The sequence below is a fragment of the Nannospalax galili genome, unplaced genomic scaffold (assembly GCF_000622305.1).
Source record: "Nannospalax galili isolate Female #2095 unplaced genomic scaffold, S.galili_v1.0 scaffold9, whole genome shotgun sequence".
NCBI classification, from domain to species: Eukaryota; Metazoa; Chordata; class Mammalia; order Rodentia; family Spalacidae; genus Nannospalax; species Nannospalax galili.
In genome coordinates, this window is record NW_008360332.1 from 6,498,300 (window position 1) to 6,520,746 (window position 22,447).

The window sequence follows — 22,447 nt, forward strand, 5'->3', positions numbered from 1 at the left end:
ACCAAGTTAGAAGTCATGAAAGTGTGATATTAAAGGCAGGACACTGGCTGAGAGATAGGTCAGAACCCGTGAATAAACTGACAGGCTAGAACTGAAGGAAGAGAAGAAAAAGATAAGGATCTCTAGTCACATCCTGGAGGGGATGAGGACTTCAGACCCAGAAACACCTACACGGGATAGCAAAACAGAAAGGAGTGGTAATCTCAAAGCCAAGTCAGTCAGGATACCAGCAAGTCCCAGGAAGGAGTCAGCCAGACCAAACTCAGGAGGCAGACTCAGCAGGAGCAGTGAGCCTGTAATGAAGCACAGTCCTTTGGATATAGTAGGTTCTCAATAAATGCTGACCAATAACAATAGCAACAGCTGTTTCCCTGGAGAGAGGGAGTACATAGACCAAAAGTAAGAAGTCTTGACCCACAAAGTGAAAGAACGACCAATCTGAACTCAAACGATTCAGACTCAGGTGAATGGGAGAATGCTGGTGCTGCCTTACCAGATCGGGGCATTAGGAAAGGCGGACGGTGTGAGGTCAGGGAGACAACTCGTGATGCTGATTGAAGGTGTCGTGAAAATTCAGCGATGAGCTGCAGAGAGTGATGATGGTGAGGCAAATATTTAGAGCATTCCCCTCTGCGCACATCAACTCAGTTAATCCTCACTGAGGCCCTCAACAGGAGACTCTATTCCCATTTTTCAAGTAAAGAATCAAAGGTTCAAAATGAAAGTTCATATGGTGTTGTAGTTCGATTTAGCACTAGCCTAACATTTATTTTTGGCATTTTTATTGAATTTTTGCAATTTTTATACAATATAGTTTGATGTTATTTAGACCTGCCCCCCACACACTGCCCTCCACCCAATTAATGAACTCTCTTATATATACAATATGGCCTATAGAGTATGATTTGTGTCTCCCAATGTCCTTCAGGGCGGATCCATTCACTAGACCCACCAAGAGTCCCAACCCTGTAAGACACTGTCTTTCCCCACTCCCAGCAGCCATCAATTGCCAAAAGTTCCTTAGGTTTGATTGGGATTTCTTACCCACTTCCCCATGTCTATGCTGGGATTTTGTCTTTGAGTTTGCATAGGACTTGTGCACGCTGTCACCATTGCTGTGAGTTCATATGAGTAACTGACCAGCTATCTAGAAGATTCTGTGGTCATCCACCCCCTCTGGCTCTTAACAATCTTTCCACTTCCTTTTCCACAATGATCCCTGAGCCTTGGGAGGCAGAGGTTTGAAACAGCTGTCCTATTCAGAGATAATGTCTCTGCAGCCTCTTGTTCTCTGCACATCGGTTAATTGTGGGTCTCTGTGTTAATCACCCTCTGCTGCAAAAGGAAATTTCCCTGGTGAGAGTTGAGAGATGCATTCATCCTAAGTAAATATAGAGGTTGCATTGAAGATGTGTCACTTAGGGTTAAGGGTCTTACAGACACTTATTCTCTGTGTTACATCAGTTCTGGAATTCTGTAATAGTTTCCTATCTGTTGCAAAAGAGCTTTGTTGATGAGGGGTGAAATGTACACTTTTGCTAATATTTTTTAGCCCCAAAATCTCTCTCTCACACACATACATACACACACACACACACACACACACACACACAAATAGATAAATAAAACTCCATGTTTAGAACATAATTTATATTGAAGTACTAATAAATGGTTTTGCTCAGAACAATAAAACAAGTCACCCTTAAAAAATAAGAGTGACTCGGTTACATTGCTATTTCCATAAAATCGGAGACCTATTTCTTATCCCTGCCTGGAGGAAGTTAAAGGTGAAAATGAAATCTGAGCCCAAGTCTCTCAGGTTTCAATATCAATATTCTTTCTTACCACCACTCAGCCTTCTGCCGTGGATAGCAATATAGCAAGAAAGAAAGAGTTGTTCTAGTAAACATACTATTAAACATACTTAAAACCCTTTCACCTTTCTGCCTGATTACTATTTAATATATTTGCCTCTCACAGCAACAATTTACTAATGCTTGTTCAACAAACACATTAAATATCTAGTATTTTATCGAACACATCAAGTATGCCAGGCATGCTTCTCAAAGCTTTGCACATATAAACACTTCCCATTTTTACACTGACTCTGTGGTGCTATAAGAATTTCATTTACAATGAAAAAAATAGCCTCAGGTAGCTCAGAGTCACATGATTAGCAGTTGAACCAAGCTTCCAAGCCAGGCAGCCTGTCCTAAGTCCTCACTGATAACGATTGTGCCATCTGCTATTTCCCAGCCCCACAGCCTAGAACCCAAGGCTCACCCAGTCTGGTGAGACTGAGGATGAAGGTACAACATGTTCGTGGTGCAGAAAGTCCTAGAAGCCATCTTGTTAAAGCTCACCTCCAGGGAGTCATACTATTGCTGCCTGATTAACTAAGTCCTCCTTCTGTGTCTTAGAACACGGCTCTTCGCCTTCCTGTGGCTGGTATTTGAAGCTGGGTAATTCTCTTCAGAGGGAGGGTTTTATTGTGCTTTGCAGGGTGCATAGGGCCTCTGAGCTCTACCCCCTAGATTACACTAGCATTCTCAGTGACACCTAACACTGTTTCCAGACTTCACCAAATGTTCCCTGAGGAAGTGGGACAGATTGTGCCTGTGAGGGAGCACAGATTTAGGGGTGGGAGATGGCTCAGTGGGCCAGAGTACTGGCTGTTCAAACATGAGGACCCCCACAGAAAGCCAAACATGGTTGCACTCCCACCTGTTTAACACTATGGGGCGTAGGGGCGCAGCAGAGGCCCAAGGACCACTGGGACTTGTTGGCTCTGGAAGCAGACAGAGATCCTGTCACGAGGGAATAAGGCAGAGAATAGAGCAGCGTCCCCTCTGGCCTCCTCACATGTGTGCACAAGCATACTCACACATACAAGCACACACCTGTACACATAAACCACCTGCATACACCACGTACACATACACACAGAAACAATCAGAGAAAGAGGAGAGGAAAGGAGAAAAAAACAATAAAAGTAGATTTGACAAATATCAATTGAAAGAAACCATTAGGGAACTGAACTATGACATATATAGGGAATCTGGTTGAAGGGGGTATAGGAATTTCTTTTTTTTTCCAATTTTTATGTTATGGCCGGGCATGGTAGTGCATACTTTTAATCCCAGTACTTGGGAGGCAGAGGTAGGTGGATCTCTGTGAGTTCAAGGCCGGGCTGGTCTACATAGCAAGTTCCAGGCCAGCTGAAGCTACAGGAGACCCTGTCTCAAAATACCCAAAACTAAAAAATTGATGTTATGTGTTTGACTATATTGCTTGAGTGTATATAAGTGTACTCGTGTTGTGCAATGCCCATGGAGGTCAGAAGAGGGCATCAGATCCCTTGGAACTGGAGTTATGGACAGTTGTTAATCACCATGTGGGGGCTGTGATTCAAATCCCCGTCTTCTGCAAGAACAGCCAGTGCTCTTAAATGCTGAGCCATCTCTCCAGCCCCAGGAATTTCTTTATAGCTGCATCCTTCTTAGAACTTTTCTGTATTTTTTAATGATTTATAAGTAAAAAACGTACAAAGTTAAGATCTTTTAAAATTAATTTATATTGGCATATATTCACTGTATACAGTACTGGGTTTCAAAAGGATATGTCAATGTACTTTGACCATGTTCTCCCGCAACCTTCCTACATCATTCATCCCTCTCTCTTACTAGTTCCCAAGACCTTTTTATTATGTTGAAAAAAAGGATGTGTAGATTTTGTTAATATCAATTTTATATAGTAAAGAAAAATAGCAAGGTAAAATATTTCTATATAAATGTCCTGGTATCTCTGGCACAGAAATGAACATTTGGCCTGTCATTAACTGTACTCAATCTTTTATATATTAGGACATTTCCTAAAAATGCTACTACACAGTATTATCCAAGAGAATTCTCAGAAGAGGAAAAAGAAAAACTCAGACAATCAAAGACTTTGGCTGACTTTCTCAACACCGTGTCTACAGGGTAAGAAATGATAGATTAAAAACTTTAAACATAAAATGTATATGCTTGTGTATAATAATGGGTCTCGAGAAGCACTTTCACGTGTGGCACTTAGAACAGAAGTATGGGGACAGTTGTTGGAGGGGCATGAGTCTTGGTCTTCCCTGCCCTTTTTCTGTTGCTAAGCTACCAGAGACCTCACATGCTAAGGCCACACCAAACACAGAACAGTTCTTCTGTGAAATGCTTGAGACCAGAGGGTTACAGATTTCAGATTTTTTTTTCATATTTGAGAATATTTAATCTGTATTTGATGGGCTATCTTGTGGCTGGCACCCAAGTCTAAACACAAATTTATTTATGCTTCATGTACACCTTATACACATAGCCTGAAGACCCCTTTATACAATTTTTGTTTGTTTTGTTTTTGAGATAGTGTCTCCCTGTGTAGCCCAGGCTGGCCTTGAACTCGGTCCTCCTGTCTTAGCCTCCCAAGTACTGGCATTACAAACATGTGCCACCATATCTGGCTTTAAACAGTAGTTTTAATAACTTTGTACATGAAAGAGAAGTATGGGTTTTTTCTGTTTGTGATGTTATGTCCACACTCAAAAAAAGTTTCAGGTTTTGAGTTTTGGGATTGGGGCTGCTGTGTCTGTATTTGTATTTACCATGGTTTCTTTGCAGATCTCTCTGTACTTCCTTGCTCTCCTTCTCACTTCATTGACCTTTGTAGAGCCACAAGAATGCCTGCAGGTAGCTGTTGGGGGGGTGATTATTATGGTGAAACTATCTGTAGGACCATCTTTGTGAATAAGAATCTGAATTCAATCAGATGTGCTTTGGGGTACATCACTGTTATCATGAATTCTGTGTTGCCGCCACACTTTCTGGCTCTGAGAGATGAAGAGAAGGGAAAGGATCTGAGAGGAGGGAGAAGAGGAGGGCAGGGGAGGAGAAGGGACTGAAAGGAGGTGGGCTAATGAGATGACTCAGTAAGTAAAAGTGCTTGGTGTGCAAGCCGAATGACCTGAGTTAAATCCCTGGAACCCAAAGTGAAAAGAGCCTCTGGCTTCCACAAGTATACTCACACACTTGTGTGTGAGTAATAATAGATTGAATTTTTTTTAAGAGAAAAAGAGGACTGGGGAGACAGCTCAGCCAATAAAGTACTTGCCTAGAGAGAACAAGGATCTGAGTTGGATCCCTGGCACTGGGGTGTCATGCTTAGAGTAAGTACTAGTGGGCTGGGCGGCCTCACCTGTAATCCTAGCTTGGTGGTTTGAATGAGAATGTCCCCCATAGGTTCCAAGTATTTGAACACTGCAGTTTGGGAGGTTTAGGAGGTGTGGCCTTGCTAGAGGAAGCATGTCACTGGGGGTGGGCTTTAGCCTTCTCTGCTTCCAAGTTTGTCCCTCTGCTTCCTGTGCTTGTTTGAAGATATGAGAAATCAACTTTTCTACTCCGACTGCCTGCTGCCATGTCTCCTCTGCCATGATGGACGCTATCCTTCTGGAACTTTAAGCCCAATAAACTCTTCCTTCTTTCTATAAGTTGCCTTGGTCATGGTGTTTTATCAGAGCAACAGAAAAGTAACTAATACACTCAACTTTGGGGAGGTAGAGGCAGAAGATCAGGAGGTCATCTTGGAGTATATGAGACTGTCTCAAACAAAACAGAAGGGAGGGAGGGAGGGAGGGAGAGAGGGACGGAGGGAGGGAGAGAGGGGTTATAAAAGTTGATAGAAGCCAGGCGTGGTGTCGCACGCCTTTAATCCCAGCACTTGGGAGGCAGAGGCAGGGGGGTCTCCGTGAGGTCGAGGCCAGCCTGGGCTATATAAAGAGTTCCCGGTCAGCTGGGGCGACAGAGAGACGCTGGCTCAAAAAGAACAAAAAAAAAAAAAAAAAATGATAGAGCAACAATTGGTCCAAAAAGGAAGCTGACATATAACTCATTTAAAGCCTGGAGAGGAGCTTCATTAAGATAGAGAATAAGAGCTGGGTGTGGTAGTACCTGCCTTTAATTACAGCACTCAGGTGGCAGAGGCAGGCAGTTCTCTAAGATTGAGGCCAGCCTGGTCTACATAGTGAGTTCTAGGTCAGCTGCGGGGAGACCCTGTTTTAAAAAAAAGTGGGGGAGGGGGCGGAGAATGAGAAATAGGGAGGAAGAGAGAGGGGTTTGGGGTAGGAGGAGAGAGAGGAGAGGGAGAGGGAGAGGCACAAGGAGAGAGAGAAGCTGCCATGAGAGAGATGGTGGCTGGGGGCGGGGGGAGGCTGTCAGAGGAGCCTCTTCAAAGAGTCTTTATCTCTGTACCAAATCTCTGAGCGGGGGAGCTGAGGAGTCTCAGACCAATCCCTGTGTCCCTTTCGAAGCTATATGATGGTTATACCTAAGTAAATAAACAGCCTGACTCACAGCTTTAGTTTTAAGGCCAAGAGTGGACCTAAACTCTGAGAAGCACCTGTTCCTTCAGATGTGTCACAGAACTGTGGGCTTCGTGTGTGTGTGTGTGTGTGTGTGTGTGTGTGTGTGTGTGTGTGTGAGAGAGAGAGAGAGAGAGAGAGAGAGAGAGAGAGAGAGAGAGAGAGAGAGAGAGAGAGAGAGATCCCCTCACTGGAAATTTGCCGCTTCCAGTGCTTTGATGTGTTAAACAAGCACACTCACATTCATTCACTATCTCGGTGGAGCACAAAGTGGGTCATGAGGGATTAAGGCCTTATGCTCAGGTCACCAGAGCAGAGGGCTCAGTGTGCTTGTTTACAGTATAAATGGTAACCTTTTTGGTTGCAAGAGTAAATAAAAGTCTTTAGGACAGATTGTGTCCGGATTATAAAAGTCATTCCTACAAATCCCCAGAACAAAGGAAAGGTCTGACTTTTTATAACCTCTTGGGGGTGACAGGAGGTTTCACATCCCATGATTTAGTTCAGCATAGTATACAAGGAGCATGGAGGAGCCAGGTACCATAAACTGAGAGCTGTCAAGTCACAGCACAGACTGCTTCTTAACTCTATCCCAGAGAGAGCTGCAGGGAGGCGTGGCCTGATCCAGGCTATGGGCTCAGGCCTAAAGGTGCAGGTTCTGACAAGGAGTTTTGGGGGGTTTGGTGGTGGTGGTTTTAATTCCCTCCTTAACACAGGAAAGAGAACCCAGACCCAAAAGAGAGGAAAATTTGCACAAGAATTGTAATAGCACTGGTCAGAGTAAATAAAAAGCCTACACTGCTTTCCTTCCGCCTTTAAAACTGTGGTTTATTGTTTAATATTTTTGAATTAATATTAAGATGAATTTGCGTCTAGAGGCCAGCCCAGAATAGAATAGCATCTAAAATAAACCCAAGTGAAACCATCACTGGCCAAAGAAGAAAATGATGAGAGAAACTTCAAAGGGACTCAAGAAGCAACAAAGCAACAAGTGGGGGTTCCAAACAGCAGTGATCCCACAGGCCTTCACCCAGGCAGGAGACTGGCCAGCCTCCAGTTCAGTACTTCTTAGAACATTTGCACAGTTCCTGGAAACAGAGAAACGGGAAACCAGAAAGGACTGTCCTGCTTCCTGTTTCTCCCTTCCCAACTTGGCCCTTTTGAATTACTTCCACATTCTGGTTGAAAGAGACAAATCTTGAAACAAGAGCAAAAAGCTGCTTCTCTAACTTTTCCCTTGAGAAGAAACATCCTTTCTCACAGAGATGGCTCAGTGGTTAAGAGCCCTGATTGCTCTTTCAGAGGACCCAGGTTCAATTCCCAGCACCTATATGGCTTCTAACAACCAACTGTAACTCCATTTCCAGTGGATCTTTTGCCCTCTTCAGGTCTCTGTGGGCATTTCATGCATGTGGTACACATACATGCAGGCAAAACACTCATTCACATAAAATAAAAATTAATACATTTTTAAAAGAAATGTGACCTTGGCAGCTGGAGAGATGGCTCAATGGTTAAGAACACTTTCTGTTCTGCCAGAGGACCCAGGTTTGATTCCCAGCACCCTCATGGCAGCTAACAGGGGATTCCAGGGGATCCAGCACCATCTTTTGGGCTCTACAAGCTTTGCACAATACAGGTGCACTTGCCTACATGCAAGCAATACACTTACACAATAATATAAAATAATAAGTAAAATCTTTTAAAAAAAAAAAAAAGAAAAGAAAAGAAATGCGACTTTGGAGATACTAATGCTTTTACGTAAAGTCAGGTTTCAGCTTTGAAGCTCTAGACTGTGAGCAGTCTGTGCACAGACAGGAAGATTTAAAGCTTGATGCATTGTGATCTCCCTGGGTGTGATTAAAGCCATTAATGGGGAAGAGAGTGTACCAGCACACACACTCAATCTATATCTTTTCTTGTTGAGACTTCTTTTTATTTTATGTGCATGAATGTTTTGCCTGCGTGTACGTACGTGTGCCACATGTGTACAATGCCCTTGAAAGCCAGAAGAGGGCATCAAGTCCCCTGAACTGGAGTTACAGACAGTTGTTAACCACCATGTAGGTGCTGGAAACTGAACCTACCTAGGTCCTCTGCAAGAGCAGCCAGTGCTCTTAACCACTGAGCCATCTCTCCAGCCTCTAAGACTCTTAGTTTGTTGTTTTGAAACATTAAGTGTTTATCCTCACGTAGTATAAATGATCATTTAGTATTGACTATGCCTTCATAGTATTGAAAACTACCCTTCATGTCAGTTTGAGTTTTCAAGGAAGTAATAGAGACAGAGTCAGTGGTAGAGGGTTCCTGAGAGGTACACCATGAGAAATAGAGGGGAAAGCAGCAAGTTTAAGCACTTTCTCAGTCACCCCACTAGTTCCTCAATAGACCAATTAAGCACACAAGTAATAGTGAAAAGTGGAGAAAGGGAATTTACTCAATGTGACCACATTGGAAAGAGGAACAAATAAAGAGGTCCAAGCTGGAGAGATGCTCAGTGGTTAAGAGCACTGGCTGCTCTTGCAGAGGACCCAGGTTTGGTTCCCAGCACCCACATGGTGGCTAACAACCATCCTTAACTCCAGTTCCAAGGGAATTCAATGCCCTCTCCTGACCTCTGTGGGCATTGCATGACACAGGTGCACTTACATACATGCAGGCAATACGCTCATACACATAAAATAAGAATAATAAATAAAATATTTTTAAAAAGAGGCCCGAAAACATTCTACCCCTTAAATTCATTTTCTGGGATCTTGACGTGAGGTTTAGGTTTGAATAGAGAGCAGGAGGTATGCATGGCTAGGCAGCCCTGGTTGAGATGCAGTCTTACCCATCATTGACCCATCATTGACCAAGTCCCAATCTCTCCAGCAGCATGGTCTTCAAGGCTTTAGAACTGGGTGAAATCTCTTCCTGGGAAATAAGGTGCTCTTTGGCTGGCACCAGGCTTTAACCTTCTCCTTCTCCCAGCCTGAGATTCCTGGGGAAGTTCCAATTCCTTGGGGACCAGTATTTCAATAGTCTGATCTCCAAAGAGATTGATGATATGAGCAAGTGTCTCTAAGAATATTTTCATTCGTGCCATGACAGTTACAATAGCACTGAATACTGGAGTCTACCATCTTTTTTGCTTTTTTTTTTTAAACAGTGTTGAAATAGCCCTGCAGCAAAATGAAATCATGAACACGTTTATTGATGACTGGAAGAGCTTGGCAGAAGAAGAAAGCACCTTTGGGGACAAGACTGACACCCACCTCAAAGAGTACCAGTCCTTTACGGACCTCCAAAGCACCATGGAGAAAATGATTACCTGTGTCTCGTGGCACCCAACAATCTATGGTGAGGAGGAAATCCTGGGAGTTCCCTTCGGTGCTGACTTTGAAATAGTATTGCTTTCATATCTAAAATTGGAAATGAAACCAGTTTCAGTTAAACAACCAAGGTACTGAGTACCAGGCCCCCACGAAGCAAGCATTGTGCTCACTGGCACTGTCACAAGCCCCAGCAATCCTGTGGGATGGACAGACGGATGGACACAGACACACACACACACACACACACACACACACACACAGAGAGTTATGTCTATCTTACAAGAAGACCAAACGGAGGCATTCGGGGAGGGGGGGCACTTGCTCGGGTCACTCAGCTAGGGCAGCAAATGTGTAATCTGCACTTACATGAGGCCACTGGACTCACCAGCATGAAATTCACTGCCTCTAACATTCTGAGCAGACATATTTAGAGAGCTCAGCAGCCAAGGGGGAAGCAACGTGTGGAGATGCAACAGAAAAAAGAGAAGTCTTGAGCCTCTTTCTTCCTCTTATCCCTTCCCACTGGCCTTTGTCTCATTAAAAAAAAAAAAAATTTGTGCTGGAGAGATGGCTCAGACTTTAAGAGCATATACTGCTCTTGCAGAGGACAAGAGCTCAGTTGCCAGCACCCATATCAGATGACTTCCAACTGTATGTGACTCCAACTCCAGGGGATCTGACGCCCTCTTCTGGCCTCCATGGGTACTACAGTCATGCACGTACCCACACATAGACACATAAAAATAAAATGAAATCTTAAATTTTTTTCTTATCAACTCTCCTAAGTTCATTGTTTATGCTGATAGCACGTGCCAATTTGTACCAGCTGCATCTTCAGCTAAGTGACATGCGGCTCAGGCCTATCATGTTGAAACTACCGCACAGAAAGCACAAGCCAGAAGACATCTCTGCGACAGGAGCTGCTGCTGGCTTCACTTTCATACTTGTGTTTCCACCAGGGCTAATCGTCGTGTCAGTGGCTGTACGCCTCTCCTATGAAGAGAGAGTCCACTTTTCTGGTAAATTGTTGCTACAGCCATCGTTGATTCTTTTCTGGAGTTTCTCTGACCCCATACATCCTCAGGTAATTAATGGAAGTTACATAAATTTTTCTTTTCTAATACTACTTCATGGCATATGTCTTTAAAGTTTAATTGCACATTACTTTACAATCACCTAATCAATGTTGTAAACCCTTATAAAATTAGGATTTCTTTGATCAGAGTTTGTCATCTCTTAATTTGAGCAAAACTAAACTTTATATTTAATTTTTAAAAGTAATTGGGAAGATGGAGAGATGGCTCAGCAGTTAAGAGCACTTGCTGTTCTTGCAGAGGAACTGGGTGCGATTCCCAGCACCCACATGGCAACTAACAACTATTCTTAACTCCAGTTCCAAAGAAATTTGACACCTTTTTCTGACTTCCAAGGGCATTGCGCAACATGGGTGCACTTACATACATGCAGGTAATACATTCGTACACATAAAATAAAATTAAAAATTAAATAAAATATTTTTTTAAAAAAAGAAAGTATATTGGACAAGTTAATGCTACTTTTTAAACATATGCTCTTGCAGCTATGGAGATGACTCAGTTGGTAAAGTGCCTGCCACACAGCACGAGGACCTGAGTTCAGATCCTCAACTAGTCACATAAAAAGTCAAATATAATGGTGAACATCTATAACCCCAGTGTTGAAAGGTAGAGACAGACAGGAGGCTCTCTGGGGCTCATTGGCCTGTCAGTCTAGAGCAATCAAGGACCTCCAGGTTCAATGAGAGGCCTCATCTCAAAACATAAGTTAGAATACTGGGCATGGTAGCACACACTTTTAGTCCCAACGCTTGGGAGGCAGAGGCAGGCAGATATCTGTGAGACTGAGGCCAGCCTGGTCTACATAGTTCCAGGCCGGCTAAGGCTATGGGAGACCCTATCTTATAAAAAAAAAAAAAAAAAATGTAGACAAGTGACTGAGGAAGACCCTCGACAGTAACCTCCTGCATCCATGCAAGCACACACACACACTCATACACACACACACACACACACACACACACACACACAATTCTTTAATGAACTTTATTTAATTGATGAGTATGCAAACAGATTTTAGTTTCACAGAAATTTCCTCAATTCCAAGGATCACCAGTAGGGGATGGTAGTTAGTAAAAATAACTGTGGGAGAGTAGTGGGAAGTGGTGGGACCAGTGACCACGGAGTGCCGAGGGAAGGGTCTGACCACACTGCTCTTCAGCAATCCAGCATCAAGGGAATCAGAAATTTGGAATTTTTATGAACTTTACAAATTTTGAAGTTTAACAAAAACTAAACCACACACACACACACACACACACACACACACACACACACATATGGGTGCCAGGAGCCAAACCCGGGTCCTCTGAGAGAACAAACACTGACCATCTCTCCAGCCCCTCTCTAAGCTTCTTAATTATTACATAATTAAGGCCTTCTCTAATAAGTTCTAACTTCCCCTTTGTCCTCTTCCCTACTTCTGGATTAGAGCAGTTTTATTCTAGGTCTCTTTTTTTTAGGCAGGGTCTCCCTGTAGCCCCAACTGGCCTGGAACTTATTATGTAGCAAGACACAGTTTTATTCTAATAGATTGTATATTTTGTTATAGATGCAGAGATAAAATTGACAGATGTCTATCTCTTCACCTAATTACCAGAAAAATGGTGAGGGTCGTCCATCATGGCTTCCTGGTATTATTACCTTGCCGGGCTATGCTGTACTCTGTTATGGAAGTGTGGCTGAACTCCATGCAGTTAGGAAGATGAAAAACTCTCCTTCCTTGTGTCTTTTAAATTTTATTTTTTTTTATTTTATATGTATGAGTGTTTTGGCTGCATGTATGTAAGTGCACCGTGTACAAACAAGGCCCGTGGAAGCCTGAAGAGAGCACTGGATCTCCTGGAACTGGAGTCAAGTATACATTAAAAAGACAAGCAGGAGCTGTGGAGGTGGACTAGTGTGTAAAGTGCTTGCTATGCAAGCATGAGGACCTGTTTGGATCCCAGCAGCCATAAATGCTGGGTGGTCATGATAGCCTGCCTGTAATCTCAGCACTCAGGAGGCGGAGACAGGGATCCTCAGGGCAAGCTCAGTAGCTAGACCAGCTAAATTGGGAAACTCTGGGTTCGAGGTGAGAGCTCTTGCCTCTGTATCTAAGGTGGTCTATAAGGTGAAGGGCGACCAAAAAAGACACTCAACATCAACCTGTGGCCTACACATACACACACACACACACACACATTCAAACATGCATGCACACATGTACACATGGCATACACACCACACACATATATACATGTAAAAAAAAGACAAACATAATCTTTTTGACAGAGCTACTAAGGTTATTTATTAGGCTTATTTGCACACTTTACATTCTCTTTAGCTCATACATGGTGTTTCTCTTATCCTTAGTTTTCCTACCAATAATATTGGTATTCTTCTACCATAGATATTGATACAGGGGAAAACAGGGTCCCCTCTTAGAGTTCTTGGTTTCATTAATAAAAGAATTTAAGAATGGATGCAATCAGAAGATTAAGGACAATTTTATTAGAGTTTAAAAGAAAAACCCGCAGGACAAGCAAGTTTCCAATGTTAGCAGCTGCCCTGACTGAGGAGGAGAAGGGAAGAGAGAAAGAAAAGAAAGCCATGTCTTAAGCCGGATGGAGGTCAGACATGCGGCCATCAAAGCAGCCACATGGCAGGGAAGGGAATTTTAAAGAAAGAGTAAAGGACTGGAGAGATGGCTCAGAGGTTAAGAGCACTGGCTGCTCTTCCAGAGAACCTAGGTTCAGTTCCCAGCACCCACATGGCAGCTAACAACTGTCTGTAACTCCAGTTCCAGGGGATCTGATGGCCTCTTCTGTCCTCCACGGGCATTGCACAACACAGGTGCACTTACCTACATGCAGGTAATACACTCATACACATAAAATAAAAATAATTTTAAAATTGAAAATTAAATAAAAATAAATAAATAAACTATGATAACATGCCCTAGTAATTACATATTCTTTGGGAAGATGATAGAGGTAACTGGCTGTCTCTTGGAGCACACCTATCTAAATAATGTAGGTGGGTCTACAATAAAATTCAACAAAAGTACTTTCTAACTTAGAAGTGGAACTCAGAGTGGATTCAAATGTGCATTGCTTATAGATGACAGCAAAATTAGACTTCTAGCCACCTCTGCAAGATTTCCTAGTCATGATTTTTTTGTGGTCTTTTTGAAACAGGGTCTCCCTGTAGCCCCAGCTGGCCTGGAACTCACTATGTAGACCATGCTGTCCTTGAACTCACAGAGAGCTACCTGCTTCTGCCTTACAAGTGCTGGGACTACAGGCGTGTGCCACATGCCTGACTTCCCTAGTCATGATTTTAATAGAACTTCTCACTCTTGGATTTGTGGGGTTGGCTTTTCTTTAGTTGATGCTGGAGAGCCCTGATGACATCTTCTGCTTCGAGTTCTGTCCAAGTGACCCTAATATCATCGCTGGAGGCTGTATAAATGGACAGGTACTTATGAATTGCTTTCAGATGTTTATTAATGCTGGCAGAATGCTGTAAGAAGTTTTGATTTGCTAGTTTTAGAATTTAAGGGTTTTGTTTGACACAAGAAAGGCATGCTGGCAAAATGCCAACTGCTCTGCCAGGAACTTGGGTGCAAAGATGTGTTAGGTGTGGTGTTGACATTTGAGGTGTTCACAGGCTAACTCAGGATAACAAAACTCAGTCTGTCTATTCATGTCACTGGGATAGAACCATGTTGTATAAAATTCCATGGAAGAATACAAATGTACTAGTTTGCTTGTAACTTGGGGAGGAAAAGCTTTATTTAACTTACACTTCCAGTTAACAGTCCATCCCTGAGTGAAGTCAGAGCAGGAGATCAAGCAGTAACTAAAGCAGAAACCATGGAGGAAAGTCATTTACTGGCTTGCTCATTCTTTCACTGGCTCTTGCACAACTCAGACCTACCTGCCTAAGGATGGACCACCCACAGTGGATTAGGCCCTCCTACATTAATTATCAATCAAGAAAAGAAATGCCCTATAGACAATCTTATATAGGAAATTCCTGAATTGTAGTTCCCTGTTTCTGGGTGACTCTGATTTGTGTCAAGTTGACAATAAATACTGACCAGTACAAGAAGCATCACTAACCCTTAAAAAGATACTACTGTTGAAATTCTCTGAGGTTACATAGGGTTATGAAAGGATACAGAATTCAAGTAACAATTATCTGGAAAGTAAACATATATTATTGAATTTAGGTATATATGACACTGTGTTTACTTTTTTTTCTAAGCTATCTAATTTATGTGATATTGCTATCCTATCCCCCAACGTTATTATACTAGGGAAGCAAAACAACAATAACAAAAACAAACAAACAAAAACCTTAAAGCCATTCCATGATCTAAGCTCAAATTTATTTCAATCAAGTGAGTTTGGCCACTAGAAAGGTATATCATCTGGGGCTCAGGATGTAGCTCAGTGGTAGAACATGCTTGCTTCACATGCATGAAGCCCTGGACTCGATCCCCAGCACCACATAAACTGAACATGGTAGCAGAAGTCTCTAATTCCAGCACTTGGGAGGTAGAGGCAAGAGGGTCATAAGGAGTTCAAGGCTAGCCTAGTCTACATGAGACCCTGTCTCGAAAAAGGAAAAAAAAACGATGTATGATTTGTCTGTGTGTGCCTAGGAAAACTTTCTTGTGGTTAAAATTTAAACATGGGCAGCTTCCAGGGACATTTCTCCAGAACAACGGCAACAAAATCAGGAAAACAAATTTCTCCCCCAAGTTTTTGTCTCCTGTAACCGAGGGTCATAATGGCCCAGAGCCCATTCTCCAAGCCCAGCAAAACGGAAATGTGTTTTCATTCATGACCAAAACAGCATTACTTTGTTTTAGATTATTTTCAAAAAGGACATGATGAAAATAAAGTCATTTTTGATTCTGTAGCTTTGACAATTTACTAATTGTGTGTGCAATGAAATATTTTCCAGTTACTGAAAACTAACCTAGCTTGGTGTAGGTATTCTACTTTGTTCTGATTTTTCAAAGAGTGGTTGTCCAGGTATATGCAGATTCAGTTAAGCACTGGATGGGATCCACATCCCTTACTGCCTTTCTTCCCCCTGTGATTAAGTATTTGTACTTAATTCTGCAGAATTATTAAAAATTCTGTTTTCCATTGTGTCTGAAGCAGCTATACTTACAATCTCGGCATATTCTCAAGAATCAAGGAAGAAATCTTCCCAAAACATAGGGAAGTACATGATATTCATCTTAGGTAGATGTTTGATGCTAATATTTATGGCACAATCATAAAACAAAATGCTGGGGATCCCGATAGGGAGATGGAAATATTTGGAAATCGGGAGATGCGTATTATTTGCTCTGTTGCTGAGTTACTTGACTTATAAGCTAGATCTGATTTTGCCCCAAGGTGACTAATTTTTTTCAGGCTGTATACCAACAGATTCCTAAAACAATCTTTTGTACTCAATAAGCTGTTTCCTGAAAATGTTATGCTAATGTTTATTTCTGTTTTAGATCATCCTGTGGGATATCACTGCACACGCAGACCGCATAGAAAACATTAAAGCCGGGGGCAGTCGGAGCAAAAAGCCCACCCTCAAGGTTGGCTGTTACTGCTTTTCACGTGCAAGGATTTATTTTTTCTATTCAAGAGTTTATCAAAATGTGTATAAGAGATACACTGGATTTTTAAGACTCTATATAGACAACATGGAAATAAAGAATGCTATTTTCCAGTTTTTCACATTTGCCTGTAGACATGTGTTAAATCACTTCTTAGGCCGGGCATTCATTGAACAGAACAAAACAAGTTTCATCTGCCAGCACAGGATTTGGGGGGTTTGTTGCTGTGTTTGTTGTTAAAGGAAATGAAAGAAACAAGTGACTTGTCAGAAGTGATGTTGAGAGAGTCCATCAGAGGACTGGGTGTCCAGGCTCTGCCTTACAGGCTGTGACCTTGCACATGCCTCCTCACCATGAATTGGTTCTCATGTATAAAATGAAAGAGTGACAGTCATTTCTGACAAAAATATGGTGGGCTGGCAAGATGGTTCCATGAGTGAAGGCACCTGCCACCAAGCCTAATGACCTGAGTTTGATCCCCAGGACCCACATGGTGGAAGGAGAGAGCTGACTACCCCAAGTTGTCCTCTGAACTCCTCTCCCCCACATACACACAAAATAAATAAATGATGCAATTAAATTTTTTTAAGTATGCTCTGATTCTGTGAGTCTCTGGAGTCCATTAAAGAGTACTGGAAAAAGATTCTTCAGCTTCTAGCTGCTTATTTACCAACCAGACCACAGGTCCTCTACAGCCCCACTTCTCCAGCCTTGATAGCCATAGGTCTCCTACAGGGGAATTCTAGGATGTGTCTGTGCACCCATGGAAAACTTCCTTCAAGAACTAGAATGGGCTAGTAATCCTTGTGAAGTTTCAGTATTAAAATCTTAGACTTAATTGAAAAAGGAAAGGTAAGAATCCTACTACCTAAATATGTGGTATATAGAAACACTAATTTATGTCTTTCCTTAACTGATAGATTGCTAAAAAAAATTTTTTTTAATTTTAACTGGAACTGTGGGTAAAGTGTGAGCACCCACCTTTCTTCTAACATTTTCTTCTAACATTTCTTCAGCCTATGTTTCTCCTTGAACCAGACAGCAATAAAGAGGCAATGTATATCAGGCACTGTGCAGTTTCTTCAATAGAAAATGGACATAGGAAAGTAATCACAGATATACACTGGCTCTCTGACACATTTGAGGTGAGTCTTGATGGCTTTTTCTTATGCTGGAAATATTCATATTTCATCCAAAGAAGGTGTCTCAAGTCAATAATTCATCCACATTTAAATTGGAAATAGCCTTGAACCAAACACCAAATAACTGGGTCACTGTCACCAGGTCAGTGCCAGATTTGGGGATAAGAATGAGGCAAGCATCAGAGCATTGCTTATATGTGAGGACCTGGCTTCAACCCCTAGCACTGGAGGACAATATGATGGAGCACACTAGATTCCTAGCACTTGGAAAGCTGAGATTGGAGGGTTGTGAGTTAAGGGCCAGCCTGGTGTGCTGGATAGCTTTAGTGTCAATTTGACACACCTGGGTAGAGGAAGCCTCAATTGGGGAATTTCCTCTATTGGATTGGCCTGTGGCCATGTCTGAGGGCCATCTTCTTGATGAGTGATGTGGGAGGGCCCAGCCCACTGTGGGTGGTGCCACCCCTGGGCAGGTGGGCCTGTGTTGCATAAGAAAGCAGGCTGAACGGGGCCAGGGGAGCAAGTCAGTAAGCAGTGATCCTCCATGGCCTGTGCTCCAGTTCCTGCCTCCAGGTTCCTGCCCTGAGTTCCTACCTTGATGATGAACTGTGACCCGGGATATGTAAGCTAAATAAACCCTTTCCTCACCAAGTTGATATTGGTCAGAGTGTTTTGTCACAGCAATGGAGAAACAGACTAGGATACCTGGGATACAGAGTATGACTGTATCTCAAAAAAACAGCCCCCCAAAATATAAAGAATAAAGCTAATCTTTCAGTAGGATAGTTTACAATCACCTAAAACTATAGGTAGCATCAATACAGAAAGCACAAATACTTCCTCCCTTAGAATTTGTGTATTTAAATTTTATGATCTGAGCTACTTAGGGGAAGTCATCCCTAAACATCTATAATGCACTATCCCGTGCAGTTTTGAACTAAGTACACCAAAAGGCTGCTAGGCAGAAATAAGCTGTGCAGTTAGGAGCCTGGGTGAAGGCTCTGTGCTTGACTCAGACTTTGAAAACTAGGTTATCTATGAATTTGGAAATGGAAGCTCTCCACTAAGTGTTTACTATGAGTTATTATGTGCCTTAAATAATTAAGAAGTGAAAATCACAGCATTCTGAAAATGTACATATGAGAGGGCCAGTGAGAGGGCTCCGCAGGTAAAGGCATTTGCCAAGCAAGCCTTATGACCTAAGTTCAATCCCCAGAACCCACATGATGGTAAAAGGAGAGAACCAACACCACAAAGTTTTCCTCTGACTTCCACACATAGTCCCAAACACACACACACATCTCACACACACACACACACACACACACACACACACTACACAAACAACACACACCAAAAAACATTTTTAGGAAAAAAAGTACTTATGACAGTTATTAGTTCAATTACCTCAACAAAGTATACAAATGGATTATGTGTGGCTAGAGAGATGGCTCATCAGCTAAGAGCACTGGCTGCTCTTGCAGAGGACCCGTGTTTGGTTTCCAGCACCCACATGGCAGCTAACAACCATCTGTAGCTCTAGTTCCAGGGGATCTGACACCTTCTTCTGAACTCCACTAGCATTGCATGACACAGGTATACTTACACACATGCAGGCAATACACTCACATTCATAAAATGTAAAATAAAATTCTTTTTTAAAAAACAAATGGATTGCCAGGCATGGTGGCGCACGCCTTTAATCCCAGCACTCTGGAGGCAGAGGCAGGCAGATCTCTGTGAGTTCAAGGCCAGCCTGGTCTACATAGTGAGTTCCAGGCCAACTGGGGCTACAGGGAGACCCTGTCTCAAAAAGACCAAAAGAAAAAAAAAAAACAAATGGATTATATGAAGCTACGTGTACATCTACGCACTTTAAGAAGTCATGATGGAAAAGATTAATAGTTTATGTATATAGTTTGTTATGTATAAGATTTAACATAGGACCATGGAAAGTGTACCATATCCAAAACAATTCCTTTTCAACTTCATTTCAATTCCCACCATACCCACAGGTTAACTTGGATGATGACAAATTTAAACAAGAATAACTTGAATTACAGAAAAATCAACAGATTTGAATAAATACCAGATTTCTAGAGTGGGATAGTTTTCTAATATTTACATATTGAAGATCACAAAGGAAAGGGTTTGTCTGGCTTATACTTCCAAGTCACAGTCCATCATTAAGGGAAGGCAGGGCAGGAACTCAAGACAGGAGCTTGAAGCAGAAACCATGGAAGAATACCACTTGCTGGCTCACTCTCAGATTTATGCTTAGCAAGCTTTCTTACACAGTCCAGGACCACCTACCTAGGGATGGTGCCACCCACAGTGGGCTGTGCCCTCCTGCAAAAAATAATGAAGACAATTCCCCACAGACTTGCCTACAGGCCATTCTGATCTGGCAATTTCTCAGTCAAGGCCTATCTCTCGGATGACACTAGTCTGAGTCAAGTTGACAAAGCTAACTAGGACAGAGTTTTAATCCTTTAAACGTAAAGTCCTAGGGTAAAGCATCTCTGAGGACCTCATTAAAAGGAAAGGTTCATAGACTGTCAGATCCAAGTGGAAGTTGGCAGTGGGCACAGGGGTGGGTCAACCCAGTCTGTGGTTGCTATAACACCACACATGAGAGGCCCTCATGATGCCTGACCCCAGCCCTCCTCTTCCTCCAGCCCTGTTAGAAGTCCCACCTCTGTTTACTATCTCTGTCAGGAAGGACCTGTTTCCCTGTTGATTTGAGAGGCACCTTCCCAGGTTGCCTCCAACCCCTTAATGGGTAGTTAACAGGTAGTTAACTCCTTAACAGGTAGTTAATTGGGACTTTGGGTCTTCTAGGACCACGAGACAACCCTGTAGATCCTCCCTGTGCTTGAAGAGTTGGGCCAACAATTACAGACACTGGACACCATCAGTTTCTTATTTGAGACTTAGCCTCTTCTCTGTTGAGTTTACCTGCTAGGCGATCTCTAGAAGCTCCTGTTTGGCTCAGCAGTTGATAGTGAAAAACTGCAAGAGTCTTCATTTCTAAAAACGATGGATAATGAGATGACAGCATATCATCTATAGATTATTTAAAATTATTTATTAATATGCCACAATGTTCAAAATATACAAAATGAAAAATCTGAGGAGAAACGTTTTTTGCACCTTAATTAAAGCTGTCTAAAAACAGTTTCTGTAGCAAAAGACTGGACAAGAATACGTGACAGACCTGTATTCGATTTTGAATCTATGTTCCAAACTTCTGTGGTGTTACATATTTTTACTAAAAAAATTTTTTAAAGGAAAATAGCTTTGAGAAAAATCATTTCTAGTTACTCTGAATTTGCTTTTTATAATTCTTTTTTATTCTTTGAGAATTTCATACCTGTATAGCTGATCAAAAGCCCATGGGTTAGCAAGGTGATAAACCTCGGGGTGGCGGGGGGCTACTATTGTTAATGCAGAATTTACTTTTCTTAAAATTTTAAAAACAGATTAACAGAATGGGCTCCGTCTTTGAGAATCGGAGTGGAATAAATTGTCAGCTCGTCACGTGTTCGGCAGATTGGTATGTCTCATTTCAAACATTTCCTAAAATTCTTCATACACTGTGTTCCTTTTTCTTAATGTTCCTAAAATCAATGTCTCCTTTAGCTCTTTCGATAATCTTTGAATTAAGAGGAAGGTTACTGAAGGGGAACATTGTACAATATTGCTGGCGCTGGTACTAACAAAGCAACGCTTTACAGAGATTAATTTAGGGGGAAAAAACCAGGCCAGCAAGATAAATCAGATGGATCAGTGGGTAAAGGAACTTGCCGCGCAAGCCTCACAGCCTGAGTTCGATCCCGGGAACCCACAGTGGAAGGAAGGAGAGAACAGACTCTTGAAAGCTGTCCTCTGACTTCCACATGTACACCATGATACACATGCACCCATACTCACAACATACATGTATACAACAATAACAGTAAATAAAATTAAGAAAAAAAAAAACAGAAAAAAGCAAGAATTAATGAGGTTTTTTGCTGCTTCCGGTGTGTAGTTACTTTACTTCTTTGCATCCTTGTTTTGTTTTGTTTTTTCTTTGGTCTTTTTGAGACAGGGTCTCGCCGTAGCCCCGGCTGTCCTGGAACTCACTGGCTGGCCTTGAACTCACAAAGATCTGCCTGCCTCTGCCTCCTAGGTGCTGGGATTAAAGGTGTGTGCCACCACACCTGGATTCTTTACATTCTTATATTTGTATTTATGGTATGTAATATTTACATTCAATAATGTAAGACTGTAACATTTTAGCAGGAAGTCTTCTTGAAAAGTAGAAGAGTTTTACTCTGCAAAGAGTTTTATAAACTATTTGATGGTGATATTGAAAGCTATTTATTTAGATAAAATTATATCACACAGTTTAAAGAACTATGAATTCATTAAAATGTGGGAAATGGAGAGTAAGATTTAGCTAGCCTCCAAATACTAGAAAAATTTTCATATTAAATACAGCTTTGTAAGGCTGGGCCTGATGGAATAAGCGTTTAGTCCCGGTACTCATGAGTCAAAGGCAGGTGGATCTCTGTGAGTTCAAAGCCAGCCAGGTCTCATAGTGAGTTCCAGGCCAGCTTGGGCTACAGGGAGACCCTGTCTCAAAAAGACCTAAAAAGAAAAGAAATAATGACACCTTAAGCTGGGGAAGCTGAAGCCGCCTGTGGTGTAAGGAGACAGGTGTTCACAGCCTTGGCAAGAACTAGTTCAGCCACTGAATCACATACTTTAAATGGATGACTGTTTTGTATATAAGTTCTATCTTAGAAAAGTTCTTATATATATATTTTAAAAAGAGTGCACAGCGCTCTTGCAGAAGAATGGAGTTTGATTCCCAGTACCCATGTCATCAGCTTACAACTGCCTGTAACTCC

At 42.1% G+C, this 22,447-nt stretch overlaps 1 protein-coding gene across 1 annotated transcript in view; it reads left to right on the top strand.

The window, feature by feature from the left end:
- The window catches only part of Wdr63 (WD repeat domain 63), a 75,838-nt gene that overhangs the window by 17,437 nt on the left and 35,954 nt on the right, over positions 1-22,447 (top strand). Inside the window, exons 8-14 of the mRNA XM_017796398.2 lie at positions 3,864-3,980; positions 9,534-9,724; positions 10,659-10,783; positions 14,163-14,252; positions 16,300-16,386; positions 17,424-17,552; positions 21,032-21,105. Of these exons, the coding sequence (XP_017651887.1) occupies positions 3,864-3,980; positions 9,534-9,724; positions 10,659-10,783; positions 14,163-14,252; positions 16,300-16,386; positions 17,424-17,552; positions 21,032-21,105 (813 nt within the window). The remainder of the gene's footprint in view (positions 1-3,863; positions 3,981-9,533; positions 9,725-10,658; positions 10,784-14,162; positions 14,253-16,299; positions 16,387-17,423; positions 17,553-21,031; positions 21,106-22,447) is intronic.